Below are 24640 nucleotides of genomic sequence, written 5' to 3' on the forward strand. Positions count from 1 at the left end.
AATCTTCAGGATCATGTATGCAATTAACGGCTACAGTTGTTATGCCATACTTAGGCTGAATAATACTATGACCCACAAAACCATTTATTTGAGCTTTTAACAAGATGAGAAATCCTTTTTTCAGCATGATGAACAATGATATAAACATTTTGACTGTTGTATATGAGGCAAAAGCTCAGTAGCAGCCAAATACTCGACACGTGCTTCTTCGAGACCACTCGACGACGTTCGGGTTTAACTTCGTGAACGCTCGGCATTTTCCGGCGAAGGGGCGTGTCGCCATACGCCACCGCTGCGACTCATGCTTTACAAAAATAATTAATTTGCTTGTTTGGCACCGACTCAAAATTACTTAGGTATACTTACATTAATTTAAGAACTGAGTTATTAAGGTTAATTAAAAACTCTAAATTATTACAAAAATATATACTTAGGTATACTTACATCAGTTTAAGAACTTAGTTATTAAGGTTTAATTAAAATGGTTTATTATTTTTTGCTTTTCAGTTTTTTCGGCGGTTCAATTTTTTTAAGATAACGATAAGATATTAATAAGTATTCAAATTTGAACGCCTTCCTATTAATATTTTTTGAAAGCGAAATTTGTGTTCTTCCAACTAAGAAAGAAAATTAACCACCAAGTAATTCAATGGCTTCGTTTAAAAGATAAAAAAACTCATATTTGACATTTCATGAAGAAATATATTCGAAGTACTGATTTGATCTAGGTCTTTTATTTAACATATGGCTGGTTATTTGTTAAAAAGTTTAAAACGATACAACTGTTTAAGCTATGATAATCAATTAGCTACTCTCTATATTCTTAGATTCACCTTAACAGACAATTCATGAATGAAAACATGTCTGCACATACACTTGAATCTTCAGTTAATGTTTTAATTGTACGCAATGTTTTTGATACATAAAATAGGTATAAATAAACGTGACAATCATTTAAATTAAAATTGACAAAAGACAACAACTTCGCTAACAATCGTTAATTTAATTCTTAAAGTAAGTTACATTCATCAGCATTCATTATAATTTTTCTATCCAATCGCAAGTTGATGATGCCATTGCTTTTTTTTTTTTTTTTTTTTTTTGACATAAATTGCACCGAAAAAAAAACACTATCGGAACTGAAACGCAGATTGTGAGGCCTGTTACAGCAATTTCACAAAACAAAAAAAAAAGAAAGAAAAACTTTTTACGAAAAGAAAAACAGCTCTTTGCAAATTTCATTAGTCTTGATAACCTGGGTAACAATGAAAAGTTGGATAAATATCTTTAAAAGGAGATTAAATGAAAGGAAAAATTTATTTTTACACACAAATTTCCAAGATAAAATACATTCGCGCAAAGCTGAAAATTAAAGGTTTTAGCAAACAGTACGAAGATCTACTCAACTTGTGTACCAGATTATTAGCCTGAAGCTTGGTTATGGCTATTTCAGACTGACAATCTCAAAATAAGGGTGAAACTAGTCTCTTCATACGAACTGGAAACTGAGAAATTTGGTGGGTTTTTGCTCCATACATGTATTTAACAGTTATTAAATGTACAAATACAAATGTGACGGCCAACATCAGGCCCTGGGCCTAGATGGGCTGGTTACAGTCAATTCATCAATTCCCAACGTAGATAAAGGACCCTTTTAAAACAGTTCTCCACATGGCAAGTAACAGCTGCTTTTGGTTAACTATTAGAAATACCCAGGGCCCGACTAACTAAAAGTGAGGCCCAAGGCCCACAATAATTTGGAGGCCCCCGAAAGCTATTATTTTAAAAATGTGTGTATTTTTTGTACTTGTAACGCTATGCATAATTCTTGAAGTAATTTGGGGCCCCTTAAGAAGAGGGGTCCCAGGCCCAAGCCTAGTAGGCCTGTGCAGTAATCAGGCCCTGGAAATACCAGCAACAATGTTGAAATATTAAGTTTTCCTGATTTCAAGATTGACTTCGGATTTCAAAACTTAAAACAATGAACCCTGTTTCTTCCATCTGCGCGGAAAGTTAGCCCATCCTCTATTTAAATAACATAAACCTATATAAGTTATGAAACGCAACCAAACATCATTCAGCAAAAAAAATAAACAAAAACAAACATGTACATAAAATCCTAAAAGTAAACATGCACCGTAAATAACAGTAGTTTATCGTTTCCAGCGCCATAAGTGTAAACCAAAAATAAGAAAGGGGCCATCCTACGCAAGGGATTTTTCTCAGAAATATTTTCAGAATGAGGATACCATTTTTGGTAGCAGATATCTCAAATCTGTTGTATTCCACATTTCTTCTTTGCGAAAGTTCTCTGAAGCCCCTTGAGGAAACGTTTCTTGAGAATTGGAAGTTTTCGAAAGAAATGGAAAAGGGGACACCGAACCTGAGAGTTATAAATCCATCACAAAGCTAAGGTTTTAGATTAAAAATGTTTGTGTCTGAAATTTCTTTACAAGTGGTATTTCAGAGGAAATCCTGTAACTGATAAAGATAGATATATATTTCATCTTTTTCTTATTTTTACTTTTACCTTATATGTTGCTCTGGTGAAGATTTTGTCAGTAAATGTTCTACTGGGGTGTAGTGGTCAAAAAGTTTTATTTGAAATCATAGTGTATAGTGAAACTATAATCCAGAAATGCTGCCGTACTTTATTATTTTTATCTATTATATATATATATATATATATATATATATATATATATATATATATATATATATATATATATATATATATATATATATATATATATATATATATATATATATATATATATATATATATATATATATATATATATATTGTATTAACAATGCTTATTTATAAGTATTTTATTAAACTTTTATTAAACACAAGTGGTACCCGCACGGCTTTGCCCGTAATAGAAAAATCAAAAGGTCTCGCCTGTATAATTTTTGGTTCGCCTGTATATTTACAAATAATGTATGGTGAATTTTCTCGCCAATTGGCTTGTACCCATGTTACGGTTCCACGTTATGATAATTTCGTATCTCGCCAATTGGCTTGTGTCCATGTTACGGTTCCACGTTATGATAATTTCGTATCTTGCCAATTGGCTTGTGCCTATGTTACGGTTGCACGTTATGATAATTTCGTATCTCGCCAATTGGCTTGTGCTCATGTTACAGTTCCAAGTTATGATAATTTCGTATCTCGCCAATTGGCTTGTGCTCATGTTACAGTTCCACGTTATGATAATTTCGAAATTTACTCGTCCATCTTAAGATCATTTTTGTTCTAAAAATTGGAATAGAAAAAGAACCACATCGAATTTTCGAAAAATCGCTTCGAGGTGCACACCCCCATGCTACAAACCAACTTTGTGCCACATTTCATGAAAATCAGTCGAACGGTCTAGGCGCTATGCGCGCCAGAGATCCAGACATCCTCCGGATATCCATACATCCAGACAGAGAGACTTTCAGCTTTATTATTAGTAGAAAAGAGATTTGAATTAAGCCAATTTGTAAAACAAATACTTTCATTAGCATTGAACCTTTCGTACCTTCCTTGTTAGCCCTTTCTTGTTAATTTCCTTGTTAGTTTGTTTCTAGTGACCCCTTTACTTGATAAATACATACTAAAAAATACATTTATTTGATACTAATGATTTAATAATACTGTTTTTTCGCCATTTTTTTCATTTTTAAGAAACCCCGACTTTTTATCAAGGTGATTTTTATGTAACTATTGGAGTGCTTTCCAGGGGAAACACTTCCGGAAAAAAGAAAGTTTATCAAGTTGATGCAATCCGCCATAACCTTTTCTTCAAACAAGTGGGAAGACTTTCTTAGTAACTAATCTCTCGGTAGGTACCTCCCCACGGAGGTAAGATTAGAACCCTCCTCGGTGGAAACTTCTTCAAGACGCCCGGTAGCTCATTATGCCCTGTAAAAGGATGGTTCTCACTATCTTATTGGAAGGTTCGCCTCGAAGAAAATAAATGGCCCGCTCGTTTGTAAAAAGAATGCTTAAAGGGGTAATCAATAAAATGAGCAGCAAATTACTTAGGTAATCAAAGGCGGTGAAGATGAAATTAGGGTAATATTTTGAGGTTTTATCAACTGTTTTATTTATTTACTAGTTACACTCGCAGGGCTTTGCCCGTAATAGAAAATTTAAAGGTCGTTTGGTTCACCTGTATATTTACAAATAATGTATGTTTAATTTTCTCGCAAATTGGCTTGTGCCCATGTTGCGGTTCCACGTTATGATAATTTCGTAATTTACACGTCCATCTTATGATAATTTTGTTCTTAAAATTAGAATAGAAAAAGAACCACATCGAATTTTCGAAAAATCGCTTCGAGGTGCACACCCCCATGCTACAAACCAACTTTGTGCCAAATTTCATGAAAATCAGTCGAACGGTCTAGGCGCTATACGCGTCAGAGATCCAGACATCCTCCGGATATCCAGACATCCAGACAGAGAGACTTTCAGCTTTATTATTAGTAGAAAAGAGATTTGAATTAAAACAATTTGTAAAACAAATACTTTCATTAGCATTGAAACTTCCGTACCTTCTTTGTTAGCCCTTTCTCCTTAATTTCCTTGTTAGTTTGTTTCTAGTGACCCTTTTAATTGATAAATACATACCAAAAAATACATTTATTTGATACTAATGATTTAATAATACTGTTTTTTTCGCCATTTTTTTTCATTTTTAAGATATTCCAACTTTTTATCAAGGTAATTTTTATGTAACTATTGGAGTGCTTTCCAGTGGAAACACTTCCGGAAAAAAAGAAAGTTTATCAAGTTGATGCAATCCGCCATAACCTTTTCTTCAAACAAGTGGAAAGACTTTCTTAGTAACTAATCTCTCGGTAGTGTACCTCCCCACGGAGGTAAGATTAGAGCCCTCCTCGGTGGAAACTTCTTCAAGACGCCACGGTAGCTCATTATGCCCTGTAAAAGGATGGTTCTCACTATCTTATTGGAAGGTTCGCCTCGAAGAAAATAAATGGCCCGCTCGTTTGTAAAAAGAATGCTTAAAGGGGTAATCAATAAAATGAGCAGCAAATTACTTAGGTAATCAAAGGCGGTGAAGATGAATTTAGGGTAATATTCTGAGGTTTTATCAACTGTTTTATTCATTTGCTAGTGACACTCGCACGGCTTTGCCCGTAGTAGAAAATTAAAAGATCTTTTGGTTCGCCTGTATACACTGCAAATAATGTATGGTTGCCTGCAAATAATGTATGGGGAATTTTCTCGCCAATTGGCTTGTGCCCATGTTGCGGTTCCACGTTATGATAATTTCGTAATTTACTCGTCCATCTTATGATATTTTTGTTCGTAAAATTGGAATAGGAAAAGAACCACATCGAATTTTTGAAAAATCGCTTCGAGGTGCACACCCCATGCTACAAACTAACTTTGTGCCAAATTTCATGAAAATCGGCAGAACGGTCTAGGCGCTATGTGCGTCACACAGATCCTGCCAGGCAGAGATCCCGACAGAGAGACTTTCTGCGTTACTATTAGTAAAGATTTGAATTAAGCTCATTTGTAAAATAAATACTTTCATTCGCATTGAAACTTTCGTACCTTCCTTGTTAGCTTCTTATTAATTTCGTTGTTAGTTTGTTTCTAGTGACCCCTTTACTTGATAAATACATACCAAAAAATACATTTATTTGATACTAATGATTTAATAATACTGTTTTTTCGCCATTTTTTTTCATTTTTAAGATATTCCAACTTTTTATCAAGGTAATTTTTATGTAACTATTGGAGTGCTTTCCGGGGGAAACACTTCCGGAAAAAAAGAAAGTTTATCAAGTTGATGCAATCCGCCATAACCTTTTCTTCAAACAAGTGGGAAGACTTTCTTAGTAACTAATCTCTCGGTATGTACCTCCCCACGGAGGTAAGATTAGAGCCCTCCTCGGTGGAAACTTCTTCAAGACGCTACGGTAGCTCATTATGCCCTGTAAAAGGATGGTTCTCACTATCTTATTGGAAGGTTCGCCTCGAAGAAAATAAATGGCCCGCTCGTTTGAAAAAAGAATGTTTAAAGGGGTAATCAATAAAATGAGCAGCAAATTACTTAGGTAATCAAAGGCGGTGAAGATGAATTTAGGGTAATATTTTGAGGTTTTATCAACCGTTTTACTTATTTATTTTTCATGATAGATGTTTCAAGAGTTTGTGATAATGTTTTTTCCACCTTTCTTTGACTTCCTCTTCTTCTTCTTCTTCAAGAATTAGGCATATAGTCTGTTCCGGCTTCTTGGTCGCCCCACCGCTTCCTGGGCCTACCACGGTCTCGTTTGCCCCTTGTTCTAAAATAAAAGGCAGCTCTTGGAAGTCTCCCTCGTGCCATACGTCGGACATGGTTTTTCCAATCGTTACGATATTCCGTAATTTTTTCATTGAGGCTAAATATCTGTAATTCCCTTCAAATAGATTCATTCCTTATTTTGTCTAAGATAGTGCAGTTCTTCAGTGATCGCAAATACTTCATCTCTGCTGCTTGAATTCTACTAGTTTCTTGACTGTTCAAAGTCCACGTTTCAAAGCCGTATATTAGTAAATTTGGCACCGCAATAACCTTATAGAACTTTAGTTGTGTTTCCTTTTCCGTTTTTCCCTTTAGGGTTCTTGTAAGGGTTCCACATAAGTGTTGAAGCCTATGTAGTTTGTTTTGGACATCATTGTCGTGGTCAAAGGTGATGTCACATCCTAGGTAGTTGAAGTGCTTCACCTGTTCAATAATTCTATTATCAATAACAATTTTACTTCTAATTGTCTCTTTAGCCCTAAATGCCATTGTTTTAGTTCATAATAATCATTTAGGATCAAAGATAATTCGTTTGTAGTTTCCTCACGCTTTGAATTCACTTCATTTTGGTTTAATCAACCTGTAAATGTAATTTGTACATATTAGATAGCATATGTCCATTTTCTAAGTACTGGATTCGTACAGCCAATACTATTGAATCAAAACTCTCGGTGATCGTACGTCCACGAAGGATTTAGCATGCATCACTTACTTGCTTCACTTACGCATAAACTATATTGACAAAAATTCACAAAAGCATCAAGAGGAATTACCTACTGAATTTTAGGGCAATGAAACGCATTATATCCTCTAATTTAACTTCACTTTATGTAATTACGTTTAATATTCACTGTTTAAACTTTGTCTGATACAGTAAACATATATTTGAAGGGTACGTTATTAGAAGTCCGTTTTAAAATGTAGACTTTATTAATATTAACCAACAAAACCCAATAGATTACTCCAATTGATTTGAAAACAGTTCAGTTCGATAGAAAATAATGGTTCAAATGTTGTAATAAACAAAACAATAATACTTAAATAACGCATCCAATAGAAAATAGTGGTTCAAATGTTGTAATAAATAAAACAACAATACTTAAATAACGCATCCAAATGGTAATGCATACTTAATAAGTTTCAAATGGTTTTTAAAAATAATTCAAATTTCATAAAAACTTGCTCTAAGAAGCAAAATCTAGAGTTAAATTGAAATTGAAATTATTATCCATCATTGTTGCCCAAATATGATAATTATGTCAAAATTTGAGCCTTAAATTAAATTTTAAGTTTGATGATGTAAGTGCGTCTAGACTTTCCGTTCGACTACCTTTTTATTATTTTTCTAGACAATCATACATTTGATTTGAGCTACAAAAGCAATAAGAACAAAAAGTAGAACTCGCCCAATGCAAAATCAAATTTTCTCAGTACCTTCAAGTTAATAAATATGATATATTCAACTAAGTGTTGTCATTTTCTATATCCGTTTGAGCAAAACAATTTCAAATGCTTTATTTTCTCATTTAATTTAATCGTCATTGTCATTTAGCCTTACCTTTCAATTAAAGGAATACATTTATATTCCAGCAAAAAAAGTTAATCATAGGATATTTAAATCTAAGTAATTATTAAAATTAATGGATTTAAAAGAAACTAAAAGGTTTTTTTTTTATATTCTTAAAACTTTCAACCATCCTTCTTTAACATGAATTAATATATTTTTTTTATTCGTTTAAATGGTGTGCAGTCATTACTTTTATTAGTGTTTTCCTTTGGATTACAGCACAAAAAAAAAAGAATATAGAAAAAAAAAACATTTCATTGCTTTTTAAACATTTTCTTACACATTTCATTGCTCATCGTGACTATTATTTTCGAAAAAATTGGTTGGGAACAACTAAATTTATATTCTATTTTCCTTCTTTCTTTCTTTTCTTTTCTTTTTTTTTTTTTTTTTTTTTTTGTTGAATGGCGGTGGGAGTCCTTTTATTAAAAAGAAAATATCCCAATATATTTATATGAAATAAATACACTGAAATCGAATATTATTTTCGAAAAAATTGGTTATGAACAACTAAATTTATATTCTATTTTCTTTCTTTCTTCCTTTTCTTTCTTTCTTTTTTTTTTTTTTTTTTTGTTAAATGGCAGTGGGAGTCCTTTTATTAAAAAGAAAATATCCCAATATATTTATACGAAATAAATACAATGAAATCGTATGCTTTCCACTATAAAACACTTTTGGGGTGGCAAAATTTTGCTTTTACGGATTAACATTGCTATTTTTTCTCGATCATTAGATTAAAAACTTTACTTTTCCTTTACCGCTGATATTGAAACGTACTTTGGCACGTACATAGATCTGTCGTGACTTGATAGGCTATTTGCTTTCCCCCTTTTTGCACCTCATACATTTTCCTTTATCATTATTCCCCATAATATTTGAAAGAAAAGTTGCACAAAGGTGCAAAAATGTTAGGTAGTGAAAAATGTTAGTATTACTAATTTAATATTGATCAAAATATTAGTTTTTTTCCCCACGTGCACAACTTTCCACTGAAGTATAATTCAGTTTTGAAAATAGCTTTTTTTTCAATAACTTTTTCCTCAGAAAATACTAACGGCTATAAAGAAAAAAAAATGTTTATGAAACATACAAGCTATCATAGGACTTTCCAACAATTAACCTTCTGCAATTCTAATAGATTATGTAAAGCGTTACAGCTATACCACCTGCATTATAATTTCCGTAGAATAGTCATTTCAATAAACGTTTTCCATCTTGAAAATTCAGTCAATTTACTTAGAAACGCCTTATCTTTACTAATAATAAAGCTGAAAGTCTCTGTGTCTGGATATCTGCTTGGATTTCTGTCTGTCAGGATCTCTGTGACGCGCATAGCGCCTAGACCGTTCGGCCGATTTTCATGAAATTTGGCACAGAATTAGTTTGTAGCAAACCTCGAAGCAATTTTTCAAAAATTCGATTTTGTTATTTTTCTATTCCAATTTGAAGAACATTTTCCCGAGCAAAATTATCATAAGATGGACGAGTAAATTACCAAGTTATCATAACGTGGAACCGTAACATGGGCAAGCCAATTGGCGAGAAATTCATTATACATTATTTGTAAATATACAGGCAAATCAAAACAACTATTAATTTTCTTCTACCGGTAAAGCCATACGGGTGCCACTAGTTTTATTTATAAATAAAACGAGAAGATCTTTCTATCACTTTTGTATCTCATGGTATTTTTTGTTTAAACACTGGCTTTAGTATCTATTGTAGTTTTCTAGAATTAATTATTTCTGTTCTTTCGTTTCGTTTCTAGGAAAACTCTCGGTGTCTATCTTCCCCCAAGAGCGAGTAGCTGATATTGGTGAGATGGTGACCTTTAACTGCAGCATTAGAGGTTATCCCGTATCATCCGTTCGATGGTCGAAAGATTCCAGTCTGATTACGGACGGTGGCAGGATACGGATAATCGCCAGAAATCAACTGATGGTAACATCCGTGAGGCGGGAGGATCACGGGATATATCAGTGCTCCGCCACCAATGACAGGGACTCAGCCCAAGGTTCTGCCCAAATGCTGATTGGGGGTAATGTTTGATGATAATATTCAAAGCCTCCACTTAATTAAGTTTTGTTCTCAAAGCAGAGTCTTAAACTGCTTAAATTAAACAGCTGCTTAAACAGAGATCTATAACTCTTGTGTTAATTATTTCACAGGATTGATGAATTATACATTCGATACGAAAATGAAATAAATTTGAAAAATAATAAAGTAATATACAGTGCTGGACAAATTATTAGACTAAGACTGTTTTAAAAGCAAATTCTTTATTGATTACATAATTATAGACACATTAACGAACAGTGAAATAATTATCTAATATTTAGTATGCATTCCCTTGTTCTTGATGAGCATTGTAAGTCTTTTTGGCGTACTTTTCACAAGGTTTACACCATTTCTTAACTTTTTTAAAAAAGAGGTAAAAAAATTGTTTATGCTTACTATTATATATACTCACATACACATACTCACTAATTACCCAAAACTAACTTTAAATATAACAGAACACACTAATAAAAAGAACTAGTGAATTGTTTGAGCTGATTACGGTTATGTTCCTGGTAGGTAGATAAACAAAGAACAATAAGCAGACAGTGCTGCCACCTGCAAACATTAAATTATGCTAAACTAACGTAATAATCAGTGTGCAGTATGTACTTTACTTTAACAGTAAAACAACAGTAGTTTAGTACAAATAGTGTACAAAAAACAAAAAAAAAAACCTCTTTAGTCTAATAATTTGGCCAGCACTGTACTTGAAAATTGTTAAAAAGAAAACTTAGGCGAATAACTTTTAAAATGTGCAATTTTGAAATGTCACTCTTAAGGATCTTGTTTGAGACAATAAACTCAAAATCGGAACATAAAGTTTGAATAACTATTATTGGCGCTTTTAGCAAAAATATCCGACAAAAATTGCATTAAGATTCGTGTAGTCACAAGTAAACACAAATAAACGACTCTGTGTTTTTTCACAATGATCAAATGATTCTTTAATGAATGAAATAAATATTTTAAGAAAAAGCGAGTACAGATTTTGCTGGTGGAGAGATTGTGCAGAAGAGGTTTTGGGGGATATCTGTTGGGAAAGCGAGACGGGACTTAATCTAGCTGCACAAGAGCAGCATTTGAGTGTGCAGGCTGACTGTTCAGAGAATTTGCTATAAGGTATCGGGACTTTGCTCTGTTTTACCAAACTAAACACGAAACTATTTATACTTTTATTCAGTAAGTTACCGCCCTATAGCCAGGGCTAAGGCAGAAATACATGAAATACACCGCCAGCTCAGTCAATTCCAGCCGAGGACTGCAGTTTCGTGCATTTTAGCACTCATCAGCCCGGCTTAGGAGTGACTGAGCTGGAGGTGGAAAACCTCTTAAGGAAGCCAAGAGCGCCAAACAAACTGGTAGCTAATACAGAATTAGCACTAACCAGACGAGTGACTGAAGCAATGTTTCGGATGTTTGGCACTCTTGGCTTCCTTAAGAGGTTTTCCACCTCCAGCTCAGTCACTCCTATGCCGGGCTGATGAGTGCTAATAAGCACGAAACAGCAGTCCTCGGTTGGAATTGACTGAGTGCGGTGTATTTCATGTATTTATGCTTTTGTATCTGAACTTCATAGAACGGCAACAAAGTTTCTTTTTTTTTTTTTTATTTGAACGGTTTTTTAAGAAGCTACATTCCCAAACGAACATGTTAGAACCAGCATTTCTTTCTAGCTGCGGCCTTGTTCAAATAACATACACTTACTCTATCCTACCAAAAAAGAAGTATTTGCGTATCTGCTGCTTAGGAAAGATGGCACACTGTTCTTTTCGCTTACATGGTAAGAGTAACTTTTGCGGCTTACTGGTTAAGTACTATTCCAAAGCGAAAATAAGCAAATTTTGAGTTAAAGGAGCTTTAAACTAACTTAATGAAGTTTTGTAATTTTTCCGGCGTTTATTGTTTGTTCCTTTAATTTATTTCTACAATTTCTGCGTCTTTTGAAAAATTGTTTATTTTTATATCCATTAAGGATTAAGTTAAAAATATTTATTCCCTAATTTACTTACACTATAATACTGGTTATATACAAAAATCTTAGAATAATGTCATTTTGTGCAGTTATTGATGATGAAAATTTAGTTGCATAATCATTATTGAGAGCTGTCTCTCCTACCCATATGCGCAATCTCTCCAAGCCTATTTGCTGAAAAGTGCCCTCTTGGTTTTGTTGCAACTGTTGCATTGCATTTGAGCGTAATAGCAAAACAGCAATGAAAATGCATAACGAACAAATAATCTTACAATGGGGTGGTTTCCTTCAATCAAAAGTACTACTTTTAGTCATTGAAATGGATAGAATGAGTAAAAAAAAATAACATGGACCCAGAAAATACTTTCATTTTCCCAACAGTTTTTTTAAATTATTTTTTAAAATGTCCGATTTTTCAAACAGGGCGTGATCTTGATGACGCCACATATGATGCACTTTGCCGCATCTAGCTACCACGTTTCCACGTTATGATAATCAAGCAGCGAATTAAAATTGCGCTCTACGCTTGCTATTAACCATATTGTTACCAATGCACGTGTGTAAAGATGCGAATTAAATATTTTGGTCTGTGAATGGCAACATTGAATGGCATTTCATCATTTGTGATGTCATACGACAAAAGTGTAAGCAATGAAAGCGCACCGATTTAAGTAATTTTTTTAAAATATTAAACTTAAATAAATTATTTAAAAAATGGTCAGATCCTATGTTTTTAAGCATGCTCTTTCAGAAAAAAATACTTTTAAAATTTTGGAAACGACCCCATTTTACATGAACAATTTAGCAAAACAAGGAAAACCATAGTTTTGGCAAACCTAACCTGGCAGTATTGTAACGGCTACGCAGCTCCTGAGGACAACATTACGACGCTGCTAGGTTAGCTTTGTCCCTACTATAGAGTGTTTTTTACTATTCTGTTAAAATGTTTGCTAACTTTTCTAAGTTAACCTTAGGCGGTATCAGCTTGTTTGTTTCGAAGTGAAAATTATAAAATTAATTTTTGTTAGAAATAACTTGTTTACTTATTACTAATCAAATAAAATGAGATGATTATATGTATGTACATGTAAAAATATATAGTTTTGACATGTTCTTAAGAACATAATATTTAAAAACTGGCACATCAAATAAAACAATGTAAAAAGAAATAATGGTCGACTGAAAACACAATTAAACACTGGATACAAGTTTTCGTAAATTTATAAAAAATGATTCAAAAGTCACAGCTATAGAGAGAAAAATATCTAGGTACTTAAATATTATTCAGTATAATACCATTTTAAAAAAATAAATTATTAACTATTTTAAACCCTGATAGTGAAAAAATACACTTAAGAACAGGAAATAAATCATCACATTTCGTGTTTTCTTTGATTCAAATTGGCAGTTACTGTATCACGTAATAGATAAAGTTAACGGAAGTTTAAAACTAAGAAAAAACATAATAATTTCTACCTCCAAAAATGAGTTGTCTTAAAAAAATACTCTGAATATGTTCATTTTAATACAGAATACATTAGTGTAATTCTTAACACTAGCGTTTTTCACAATTTTGACACTAATTTAGTCTGAAACTGAATTTTTGCTTTTTTATAGGTTTTCGATAAGTCAGAAAATTAAATAATATTGATTCAAAATGTATTGTGACTCTTCAGAGTCTTATGTTTCTAATAAGTATTCATTTCAATTACATCCTCCTTCAAGGTGTTTCTCAAAACTATACAAAATTATTCTCGAATTTCTTCCAAGACAGTAATTATGCATCCTTAACTGAATACAAATTTAGAAATTTCCAAAACTATTTCATATGAAACTCAACACATACTTTTGTTAATATCATTCACTTCAATGCATTTCTTTTCTCTTAGCAGAATTCTAAATTGAATTCCATGAAATGTAAGCAAATATTTCAAACCAAAAAATAGCAGAGTTAATTAATAACAATAAATCAAAAGTAAATAATGCGACCATTTTTCCTCCCCGCATTTCCTATCTTTTTTTGCGTTTCATTAAAGCTGGAGCGGCAGGCAAAATTTGAATATTTGATTTCTTCCAAATTAAAAGTTTGAGGGAAAAATAAAAGATCATTATTCTCCAAGTATGAAAGCCATTTCGTGATTTCCAATTTTCAAGCACCTAACTGAATCTCCATTTCCCGAAACTTTGAAAAAAAAAAGGGTAAACTAAAACTAGCTGTCCCTTTTTAGGGAAAATTATCGCTATTATTAACTTACAAAATGAGTAATGATTTGAAACTTTAGTTTGCATCTTCTATATATCTTTTTCATATTTGATTAATATTTCCCCCTGCCTTTTAACAAATACCTTTTGCGTCCCTGTAATGTAAAATCAATTCTAATTTCCTTGTTATTTCTTAGCTTTCCTCTTTTATTGATTTTTTTTCTATTTTGAGTAAAGTTTTCAGTTGCGTTTTTTTTAAACATATGATGAGTGGATTGTAACGAAAATATATGATTGGAGTTCGGATCTAAATAATTTACCAAACGTTTGACGGAAGTTGTAATTTCACGAATGTATTAGTTTTCTGCAGCATCGAGTTTAACTTATAGTCACAAAAAAGGAGATACGAAAAGAAGATATGTCCAAGTTTTATTCATTTTTACATTTTTAATTATTGAGTTATACAATGCAATGAGACAGTATCCATTTTTCTGATCTCTTGTACTGACTCCGATCGATTTTTTTTTATCGGTTCGTTTATGATTGGGTTAAATAATCATATGCGTACAAAGATATTTGTTTGATTCTTTCGAACATATTGGTTTTCATTTTTCCTTTAATTTTCCTCCAATAAAAAAAAATATTCGCAATTGCTTTTTAAATTTTAAAATGCGTCATTTTCTTATGTTTAAGTGTAAAATTTAGACCAATAACGATATAGGTGAAGCATCTTATGGAGGCACTCAGTATGCTTCAATTTGTAATTTCTGTAACAGAAAACTAAGAGTGAGCCATTCGTAACTGTGGTAGAGGTTACAGTGATGGTCCAGTTTGACCGATGCAAATCAATTCATACTTTTCAAAACTTATGCATATTTCATTTTCAGAAAATAATAATACTAGTAAACATTTTCAGTTGTAATTAATGGAGGTTAATGAATTATTTTTTCCCAAAACAATGCCTAAAAAAGTATGGTTAAGAATAAATTAAATTAAAAACAGATATTATTTCTAATATTGACTTTTCGTGTAAATTATTGGCTCATAACAGCCTTTTACACATTACGCTCATAACAGACTTTTCATATTGAGTACAATAGTGTTCCCGTAAAGAGGCCGTTAAATGTAAAAAAAAGGGGGAGGGGGTAAGGGAATTCAATTTTGAGTTTATGCGTCGACCACGGTAGCAATCTATCTTCAAAATGTACCGCTTTGTGTTAAGAATAGACATATGAATAAAAACAAAAGCGGTTTTAAGCAGTGTAATTAAAACAGATAACAATAAAAAAAAACGAAAGTATTCAAAACATGCAGTTATTGAACTTTTAAAAAAATAACAGCTTATTTTTTCAATAATGGAGTGCTTGTTTTTTTCCATCAAATAAAACTGCCTTTTCCTTTCTTGGGAGTATAATTTAACATGAGCCGTTTGATATTTATTTTGACAAGATTGTGTGAAATTATATTTATTTTTCTTTTCATTACTTCTATTTCTATTTACCAACTCACTTTTACTCTCTGAGAACCAGTTTATTCTTCTTCTACAGTTGACCAGTTTTCTTCTCTTCGTGTAGTAAGCGAATCAATCGCCATTTTCCTCAACAAAGAATTTTTACTTTGTCAATTTATTGTATTAGGGAAGAAGTGGGTTCAGTGAGACGGGGAGAAGAGTGAGACAACATCAATATATTTTCTGTTTGGATATTTCTAGGCTGGTAAAACTTCTGAAAAGTCAGGTGAACAATTTTACAGAAAATAGTTGGCATTCAAGCATCATGTAAGAAAAATACTTATGTCATCATAGGTTTGAAACTATCTGAGCAAAACATCTCCATTGTTTACATGAAATACACCGAAAGCTCAGTCATTTCCAGCCGAGGACTGCGGCTGGAAATGATTTAGCTGGCGGTATATTTCATGTATTTCTGCTTTAACCCTGGCTATTGGGCGGTAATTTACTGAATATACCATGCCTTGCCTTCAATATTCGAGTTGAACCGAACCATTGTTTCGGTCACTCGTCTGGTCTGCGCTAATTCCATATTATGCTACCAGTTTGTTTGGTACTCTTGGCTTCCTCAAGAGGTTTTCCATCTCCAGCTCAGTCACTTTCCTATGCCGGGTTGATGAGTGCTAATAAGCACGAAACTGCAGTCCTCGGCTGGAAATGACTGAACAGGCGGTGTATTTCATGTATTTCTGCTTTAACCCTGGCTATTGTGTGGTAATTTACTGAATATCTCCATTTTTTGTTGCACTGTTTCTAAACTTTAAGACAAACTTTACAGACTGGTATTATTAATTTTCCATTAGTCTAACAACTAACGTTCATTTTAGCAGTAGAATGATATTGCTAATTTTCTTTTTACTGAGAATGGCGGCTATTGAGTTTGTATTTTGCAATAAAGGAACATTGATACGCCATAAATTTGGTGCTCACAGCTCCCAGGGCTCTTTTATGGTAAAAGTGGAGAAATTGTGCATTGAATCAAATTGAATTCCAACTAGCCTGTTGGTGTAAATAATAATGAATACGTTTGAAAGCCTTATATCGACAAAATAAGGATGGAATTATGACTCTTATTGCTCTGTAATACCACATAAATATTTCCATTTCGTACTTATTCTATTCAAATTATTTATTTTTCATTGCGATATGTGCTAATAGTAATAATATTTTTCCACACTTGAAAATTGCAACATGCCGAGAAAAGGGGAAGTACAATAAATTATTCTAAAGATTTTCTAAGATAGGAAATATTTTGTTGTACTAGTAATAGACAAAGGCTCTAGCGAAAGCATTTGATCATTATCTAATGCTACATCACAAGATGACACTTTAAGTCAATTTACCTATCCAGAATCATCTAAATCATTCTATCTCAGTCACAAACCAATTGACAATAATCATTCGTATTTTCTCAGTTAAATTTAGATGCTTTTAAAGTTCGATAATTCAAAAAATATGTGTCTCACCATTCCCACTTACCGGGGCAACAGTGGGACAAAACTGCATTTCGTTTTCATTTTTTTCCCTCGTTTGTTTGAATTTGTAGTTTTTCCTAGATTCACTTTCATGATACCTATTACAAGGGAAAATATTGTACTAAGTGAAAGAATTTAATTTTTGTATTGTTTAATGCTAAAAAAATGTTATTGACTTTTTGTGTCTCTCTCACTGTATCCGTTTTCCTCCTACTTTAAAGGAGAAAAAAAAAATTGAGTAATCACGATTGCTTATTGCTTTCATTTGACTCTTTTGATGTCCTATGATTTTATTTTCCCGCCAGCACCCTCTGCAGCATCACCGTCGACCGGCTCCTCACGATGCTGCTCCTACAGCGAAAACCGTCTCCAGGTTGCGTCAATATCCTACACTTACACGCACGTACACACACACTCAAACACATACACACACACGCATACATACAGACAATTACACATTCATACACACACCTACACACCACTACCTACACACTCATGTCTGCACACAGACACACACATATGCCTATACACACATACGCATTCACCCCTCCCCCCACAAACACACAAACACTCATACACACAACTAACCACACACTCATACCTACACTCAGACACAAACACGCATGCCTACATACGCATACACATACCCCCTACACACATAAACACACACGCCTATATGCACACACACACTCGTGATTGCGAAAAACATAATTTGAATTCAAGAGGTCAAAACTCAAATTATTATTATTATTATTATTTTGGGTTGTTTAATGTATGTACTGCATAGAAACCTTTAGCTTCTTTATTTGTTGAATGCTTAAGAAAGGAAAACTTAACAAGCTGTAATTGAAGAAAACAAAATGTTATTCCAACTAGCTGCCAATAGATTCTACTACCTATGTACATAAAAAATTCATTTTAACTTCTTAAAGATAAATTTTATGTAAGTTAGGAGAATTAAAAGTTTTCAGTTTTATCAAACGCACCTTTAAGAATAATAATTAGGTTACAACACGTAATAAATCATGACGTATTAAAATCTGGGAGTAATAAAATCCTAATTTTAAAGAGGTTTGAAATTGGTTGCTCCATATATTATCCATCCCGAAATTACAAATATTATTACTGCTAATTTTACGCAAATCATAAAAAGCGTAATAAAATACCGAAAAATGGTCCAACTAAGGACCATTTTTCGATTTTTTCAATGAAAATTCCGCGTACATCGTTGATTTAGAAATTTGGGACTTTATCAATGGTAGCTATACGTCATCTTTCAAATGAAATTATAACAAAAATCTAATTTCGAAAGAAGAGGAAGGGTTTTTTTCCCCCGTGGCCCATATTTGTACTCTTTTGGGGTACAACTATAGGGCACTTCATTTTAACCTATAAAACGCATTGAAAACTTGATCTATTGTTTTCTGAGGCTACAAGTTGCCCTCTGCTTGAAACTGACTAAAACATTTTTTAGTCCAGCATTTACGTTTTTTTTCTTTTGCAATTTTTTAAAGTTGAATCATCACTTTTGTCGCCTTGAGTGATTAATAAAGTTCAACATCGTAAATGTAGGCAACGTTCTTTATTACATGCTTAGGTTTTGACATAGAAACATTTGAAAACTACACACATCTCACCAACTAAAGGCTAGGTACCTATGGTCTCAGAAAATACGTAGGTCTGACAAGTTATAAATGGGATAAACAAAAATTTTGAAAACTGAAATTTGAAATCACATTTCATATTCCAAATCTCATCAATATAAATAACTTTTAGAAATCATCTCAGTTTATATTTGGTTCGGATTTCGGTCAACACCTTCTGCAGAAACTCCTATAAATACGGGCGATTAGGCGACCCCCAAGCTTTCTTCTGTATTTTCTTGCCATTATTTGCAATAAATAACACAAAATATGACTGAAGCATCCCTACAGAGTATAAAATGAATCTTCAAGCCACTAAAAACAGTAAAAAATACGTGGCCCATTGCTGTATCCCAACATTCCCATTTTCGATAAATGTTGAGAGCTTGTAAAAACTACGAAGCATGTTAAGTCAACGAGTGGCTTAATTCATAACTGACAAAATATTAAAGCAAATCTGAACTTACCAGGTCTTGGAAAACAGTATAAGTGATCTGCCCAAAGAAGACTTTTGCCTCTTCCACGAATGAGTCGAATCACGCAATAGGAACGACTAAGTTATCTAAGGTATACAACAACAATCGCAATTTCTGATAAAGCATCTTTAGTTACCTAAACGGTTACACTACCTGGTAAATTTTTTTGAAGCTCGTAAGTTCGAAAAAGAGGCAACTAGAGAGCAAAATCATCACCATGGCAACAGTGGTCCATTATTGCCCCCTTGGCACAAAGCTGTACCATTGTACCGTAAGTAAGTCTTCATTAAGAGCATCAAATTTGTTTTTTTCGATAGGCCTATATGAAAAAGGATCAATTATTAACTATGCATATACACAGAAAAAGTATGTTTTTATTTCCAAAAAAAATAAAACAAATATTTTTCATTTCATATATAAGTGATTTATTCGAGTATATATTTGCAGATAATCCTCCTGAATTTCTTCACACGTTTGAAAATATTACTATAAATCCTGGATCATCTGTATCTCTTAAATGCTCTGCATCAGGAAATCCATTACCACAGATTACTTGGTCCTTAGACGGTACTCAGGTAAGCATTAAATAAAGTTAACATAAGGTAAAATAACTATGAGGTTGTTGCTGCTAGAAGAATTAGCATGCATCTGAAATAAAGTTTCATTAAGCAACTATATATTCTACAGCATTGATAATCACGCGTGGTTACAGAAAAGTTAGCTGAATTAAATATTTTATTAAAAAGATTTCACAGAATGATTAATAGAGATAATATTGTGGGTAACAGTAATAGAAGCTTTTTAAAGACCGTGGAACAAATATATAAATATAATGTTGGTATTTTTATGCATGATTTAGTAACAAATGGTTTGAATTTAGAAATAGTAACAATTGGTTCATAATTACCCCACTAGAAACCGTGAAAACATTATACCTATTAACCCGAAAACAAATCTATTGTTTAATGGCATTAACTCCTATGGATCAAGATTGTGGAACACCTTACCCAATTGTTTAAAAACCATTAATAATCGAAATTTGTTTAAGAATAGGCTAAAAAAATTTATACTCAATTCTACTGCAGTCAATTTAGGATAAAGTAGCATGTTCGTAATAGTATACCTCGGTTCCGATATAAAATTAGACGTACTTAATTACATTACTTGTGTTGTGTTTATGTGTTTTTTGCATGATCATACATTTATTTTTGTTAATTTTATCTTATGGTTTAAACTGGCTCTAAATTAAGCTCTTTTCTGAGTGTTGGGAGCTAGTCAGGCTATTGTATAGCCTTTACTCCCATCTACTCAATCAGGGATTTTCAAATAGACAGGGAGAAATATATTTAAAAAAAAATATTGTAAAAGTGAAATTAGCTAAAAGTAGCTGACAATTGTAACACTGAAGCGAAGATGCGGTCTCACAGACCGCTTCTACAGAATGCAATGAAACTTAAACCAGATGCACTTGCCTAAAGATACTGATAAGCAAGGGGGATGTTCAAGGTCACAAGACAAAAAGCTATTGGGTGAAACCATTCAATCGGACTGAAAATAAAATAGGGATGATCAGATGAACTTTTGAGCCGTTCGTAAGACCGCACCTCCCCTGTTAAGGGTTAATATGCATGAAAATGCAATGAGGAAATAACAAGCTTTTAGTTCCATCGTTTTATCAATGATCTACTCGTAATAACAAATAGCTCAGATAAAATTCAGCAATGACATTTCTCTTAGGGTGCAATGATAAAATTAAACGATCACATTCATTTCAGGAAACAATATATGGCCCAAAATTACAAACTCATAATTGTGTTTTATCAATATCGATAAATACAATTCATAATCATAGAAGCGTGTAAACGGGGCTATGAACAGCTTGGAACAGATCAACACAGCTATTAATTACAGAGATCAAATTTCGGGATAAGCTACTGGATATAAACTTCGATAAATATTTTGATAGCCAGAACTTGAATCCTTTACGAGATAATAATCGCACGCTTCAACTGGTCGCTTTGTCAAAGTAAATGCATCGCTCGAGCAAATAGTTCGTGCTTTTAAAGGGCGTATAAATCAAAGCAGTTCATGTTAATATTTGCAATAGTGAAGTTACGGCGTTGGCCTGTTTCATCGAAGAGTAATCCCGCTCAAGTTAATAATAACATAAGTTTTATGAACTAATTTATAAAATGGATTAATTAGCCATTTTTATTTGTCTTCTTAAAACCATTTATTATATAGTGGAGATCAGTTTTCACTATAAAAGAGGCAAAGAAGAATATTTTCAATGGCATGATAAATTTTTAGTTTTCAACTTTTGAAGAACTTAACCCCTTCATACCTGGTGTCCGGTATACCGGACATACACTTTAAACAGCTGCTAATCATTTAATAATTGATTTAATTAGTTGATTTTCTTATAGTTGACTCTTGACATTCTACTTATTATAATCTGTGAAATAATTTTTCGTTTTGGGATTGACGACACTGTCATATAAGGATTGATAGATAGAGAGTGGCTCATTTTTCCAACCATGGATTTTCATCTGAAAAGCGAAGATTTTTTCCTGATTTTTTTAAAAATATATAATCTTTAATTAATTGTTTCGAACGCTTATATTATGTTTTATAATTGTTTGTAGAACATTTTATAATGAAGTTTGTTTGGTATTTTATCGTTTTTGTATATGAAATATTGATTTCAAAAATATAAGTTTGGAATAGTGGACGTGGCATAACTCTTTTAATTTTTTCTCCTACAAACTTAAAATTTTGTCTATAAGATACCCTTTACAATAGTACACTGTGTACCAAATATCAACATTTTTGGTCCAATATTTCATAATTCCGACTGACGGGGTTAAGAAAGATCGAAGGGACTATATATAATTAACATTTCCGTTTTTGCCCAACAATGTAGTTATACACTTCTAAAAAATATTTAAAGAAAGGTAAGTGAATGAAGTAACAGCTTGCTTAGATTATTTATTATTTTCAATGGACATGAAGATTTCAAAAATGACAAAATGAAAGTAAACTATTTCAGGGATTAATTTGTGTTAAAATTGTAAGTAAAAAAATCAGCTTATTATTAAATATGTAATGAAATAACTATTCGAGCCCCTTGACGTCGGAAATAATGATTCTGGTTTAAAGTTGAATCTGGCTTGAAAACTATATTTTTTTTCTGACTTCTTTTTATTGAAAACATTCTAAGAGCTCATGTTAGTGTCATTTGAATTACCTGTCAGTGTTGCTACTAGTTATGTTCAGAGGTACAAAACTTTTGAAATTGAAGCAATATCACACCAAGTTTAATTATTTAAAAATAATTTTATACATGCTTCACTTAAATCGCTTTAGTATTGTTTTATTAGCTACTAGTGGTACCCACACGGCTTTGCCCGTAATAGAAAAAGTAAAAGGTCTTTTGGTTCGCCTGTATATTTACAAATAATGTATGGTGAATTTTCTCGCCAATTGGCTGGTACCCATGTTACGGTTCCACGCTATGATAATTTCGTATCTCGCCAATTGGCTTGTGCCCATGTTGCGGTTCCTTGTTATGACAATTTTGTAATTTACTCGTCCATCTTATGATATTTTTGTTCTAAAAATTGGAATAGAAAAAAACCACATCGAATTTTCGAAAAATCGCTTCAAGGTGCACACCCCCATGCTACAAACTAACTTTGTGCCAAATTTCATGAAAATCGGTCGAACGTTCTAGGCGCTATGCGCGTCAGAGATCCGGACATCCTCCGGACAGAGAGACTTTCAGCTTTATTATTAGTAAAGATAACAACCTCATACAAATTAACTTAATGGATGCAGATAATTTTATTGTATTGCTGCATATCCTACTCATTTATTTTTCCAGAAAATATAATTTAAAATGTTTTTTTTTTCTTTTTGTATTGTAGGTGCCAGAAGATCAAAGCTTCCGATCGGGTGATTACGTCACAACAGAAAACACAGTCATCAGTTACGTAAACATATCACGTGCAGGTGTAGAGCATTCTGGAGAGTTCACGTGCACTGCTAAGAATGATGCTGGTGAGATCCACCACAGTAGATGGCTGAGAGTCCCCGGACCACCCTATGTTCGACCAATGAAGAACCAGACGATTGTAGCAGGGGAACAAATGAAAATACGATGCCCAGCAGGTGGATATCCAATTCACCGGATATCTTGGGAAAGAGGTAGCTGACTTCTTTATAGTACTATCATCATGCATTTAAAACAAATCAATCTTGAAAAGCAAATAAGGTTTTAGATATTTTTTTCTGTGAATTATTTTAATAATTACAAAGTTTTATACCTATTCTGATTTTTGATTTTTTTTCTCCTTTGTGCCTGCTCCCTTTACCACTATAAATTCTATTTAAAAAAATGAATAAATATCCCCCCCCCCTTTACGCCCAGAAATTTAATGCTGTCAAATTTAGAACTGAAACAAAATGCTATAAATGTTATTAATCTACGAAATATAGGCGAAAAAAGCGTAAAAAGAAAGCAGCTGAAAAGAAACTGCAAACAGCTAAAGGTATTGTGTTTCTGTGAAAATTAGATCAGAAACAATTAAAGGAAAAAAAGGGAAGTGTAACGAAGATCAGTGCACTAAATGTCTTGATGTGTACCAAGGGGGAACGTGAACCAGTGATTGGATTCAATGGGTTACGTGTGAAAAATTTAGTATCAAATAATGTACCGAATGTGAAGGAAGGTTTATCCAATAAGTTTAAAAGTAAAAATTAAAATAACGAGCTGATGTGTGCATCACATGACTTCCTTTCACTCCAATTTTAATGTCATTTTCCCATTATTGGCAGCTTTAATGTGATTCATTAGTTTACTCTCTAAATATCGCCACCTGTGGCCAAATTGAAACCAGATTTTAAAAAAAAGAAAATCGCCAAATTAGTGGATAAGTTGGCGACCAAAATACTGGCGATATATCGCCAAGTGTCCGCCAAATTATAACACCACTTGAGTATACATCGAAATTAACAATGATTTCCCCCCAAAAAGGGGGGGAAGACCCCTTTAGAAAAACCCGAATGCAACCAAAAGGGGAGGTGCACAACTAGACCCTACTAAGAGTCAACGTACCAAATTTCAACTTTCTAGGACATACCGTTCTTAAGTTATGCGACATACATGCGCACATACGCACATACATACGTACATACGAACATCACGAGAAAAGTCGTTGTAATCAACTTGGGGAATGTTAAAATGGGTATTTCGAGTGTTTATACGTTCTTGGGCATTTATCCGCGTGTGGTCGGGTTGAAAAAAAAACTCAGCATTAATTCGGTGGTGAGCAATATGGAAATTAACTCCTAATTTTGACTGATATTTCTTTCGCGAATACAATACTTCCTTTTTTGTAAAAGGAAGTAAAAATGGAATT

At 32.9% G+C, this 24640-nt stretch overlaps 1 protein-coding gene across 1 annotated transcript in view; it reads left to right on the top strand.

Moving 5' to 3' along the window:
• Nucleotides 1-24640, top strand: part of LOC129222352 (cell adhesion molecule DSCAML1-like) — a 151641-nt gene that overhangs the window by 45997 nt on the left and 81004 nt on the right. The window contains exons 4-6 of the mRNA XM_054856847.1: nucleotides 9650-9919; nucleotides 19668-19795; nucleotides 23147-23426. Of these exons, the coding sequence (XP_054712822.1) occupies nucleotides 9650-9919; nucleotides 19668-19795; nucleotides 23147-23426 (678 nt within the window). The remainder of the gene's footprint in view (nucleotides 1-9649; nucleotides 9920-19667; nucleotides 19796-23146; nucleotides 23427-24640) is intronic.

Source organism: Uloborus diversus, chromosome 5 (assembly GCF_026930045.1).
Source record: "Uloborus diversus isolate 005 chromosome 5, Udiv.v.3.1, whole genome shotgun sequence".
Classification (NCBI taxonomy): Eukaryota; Metazoa; Arthropoda; class Arachnida; order Araneae; family Uloboridae; genus Uloborus; species Uloborus diversus.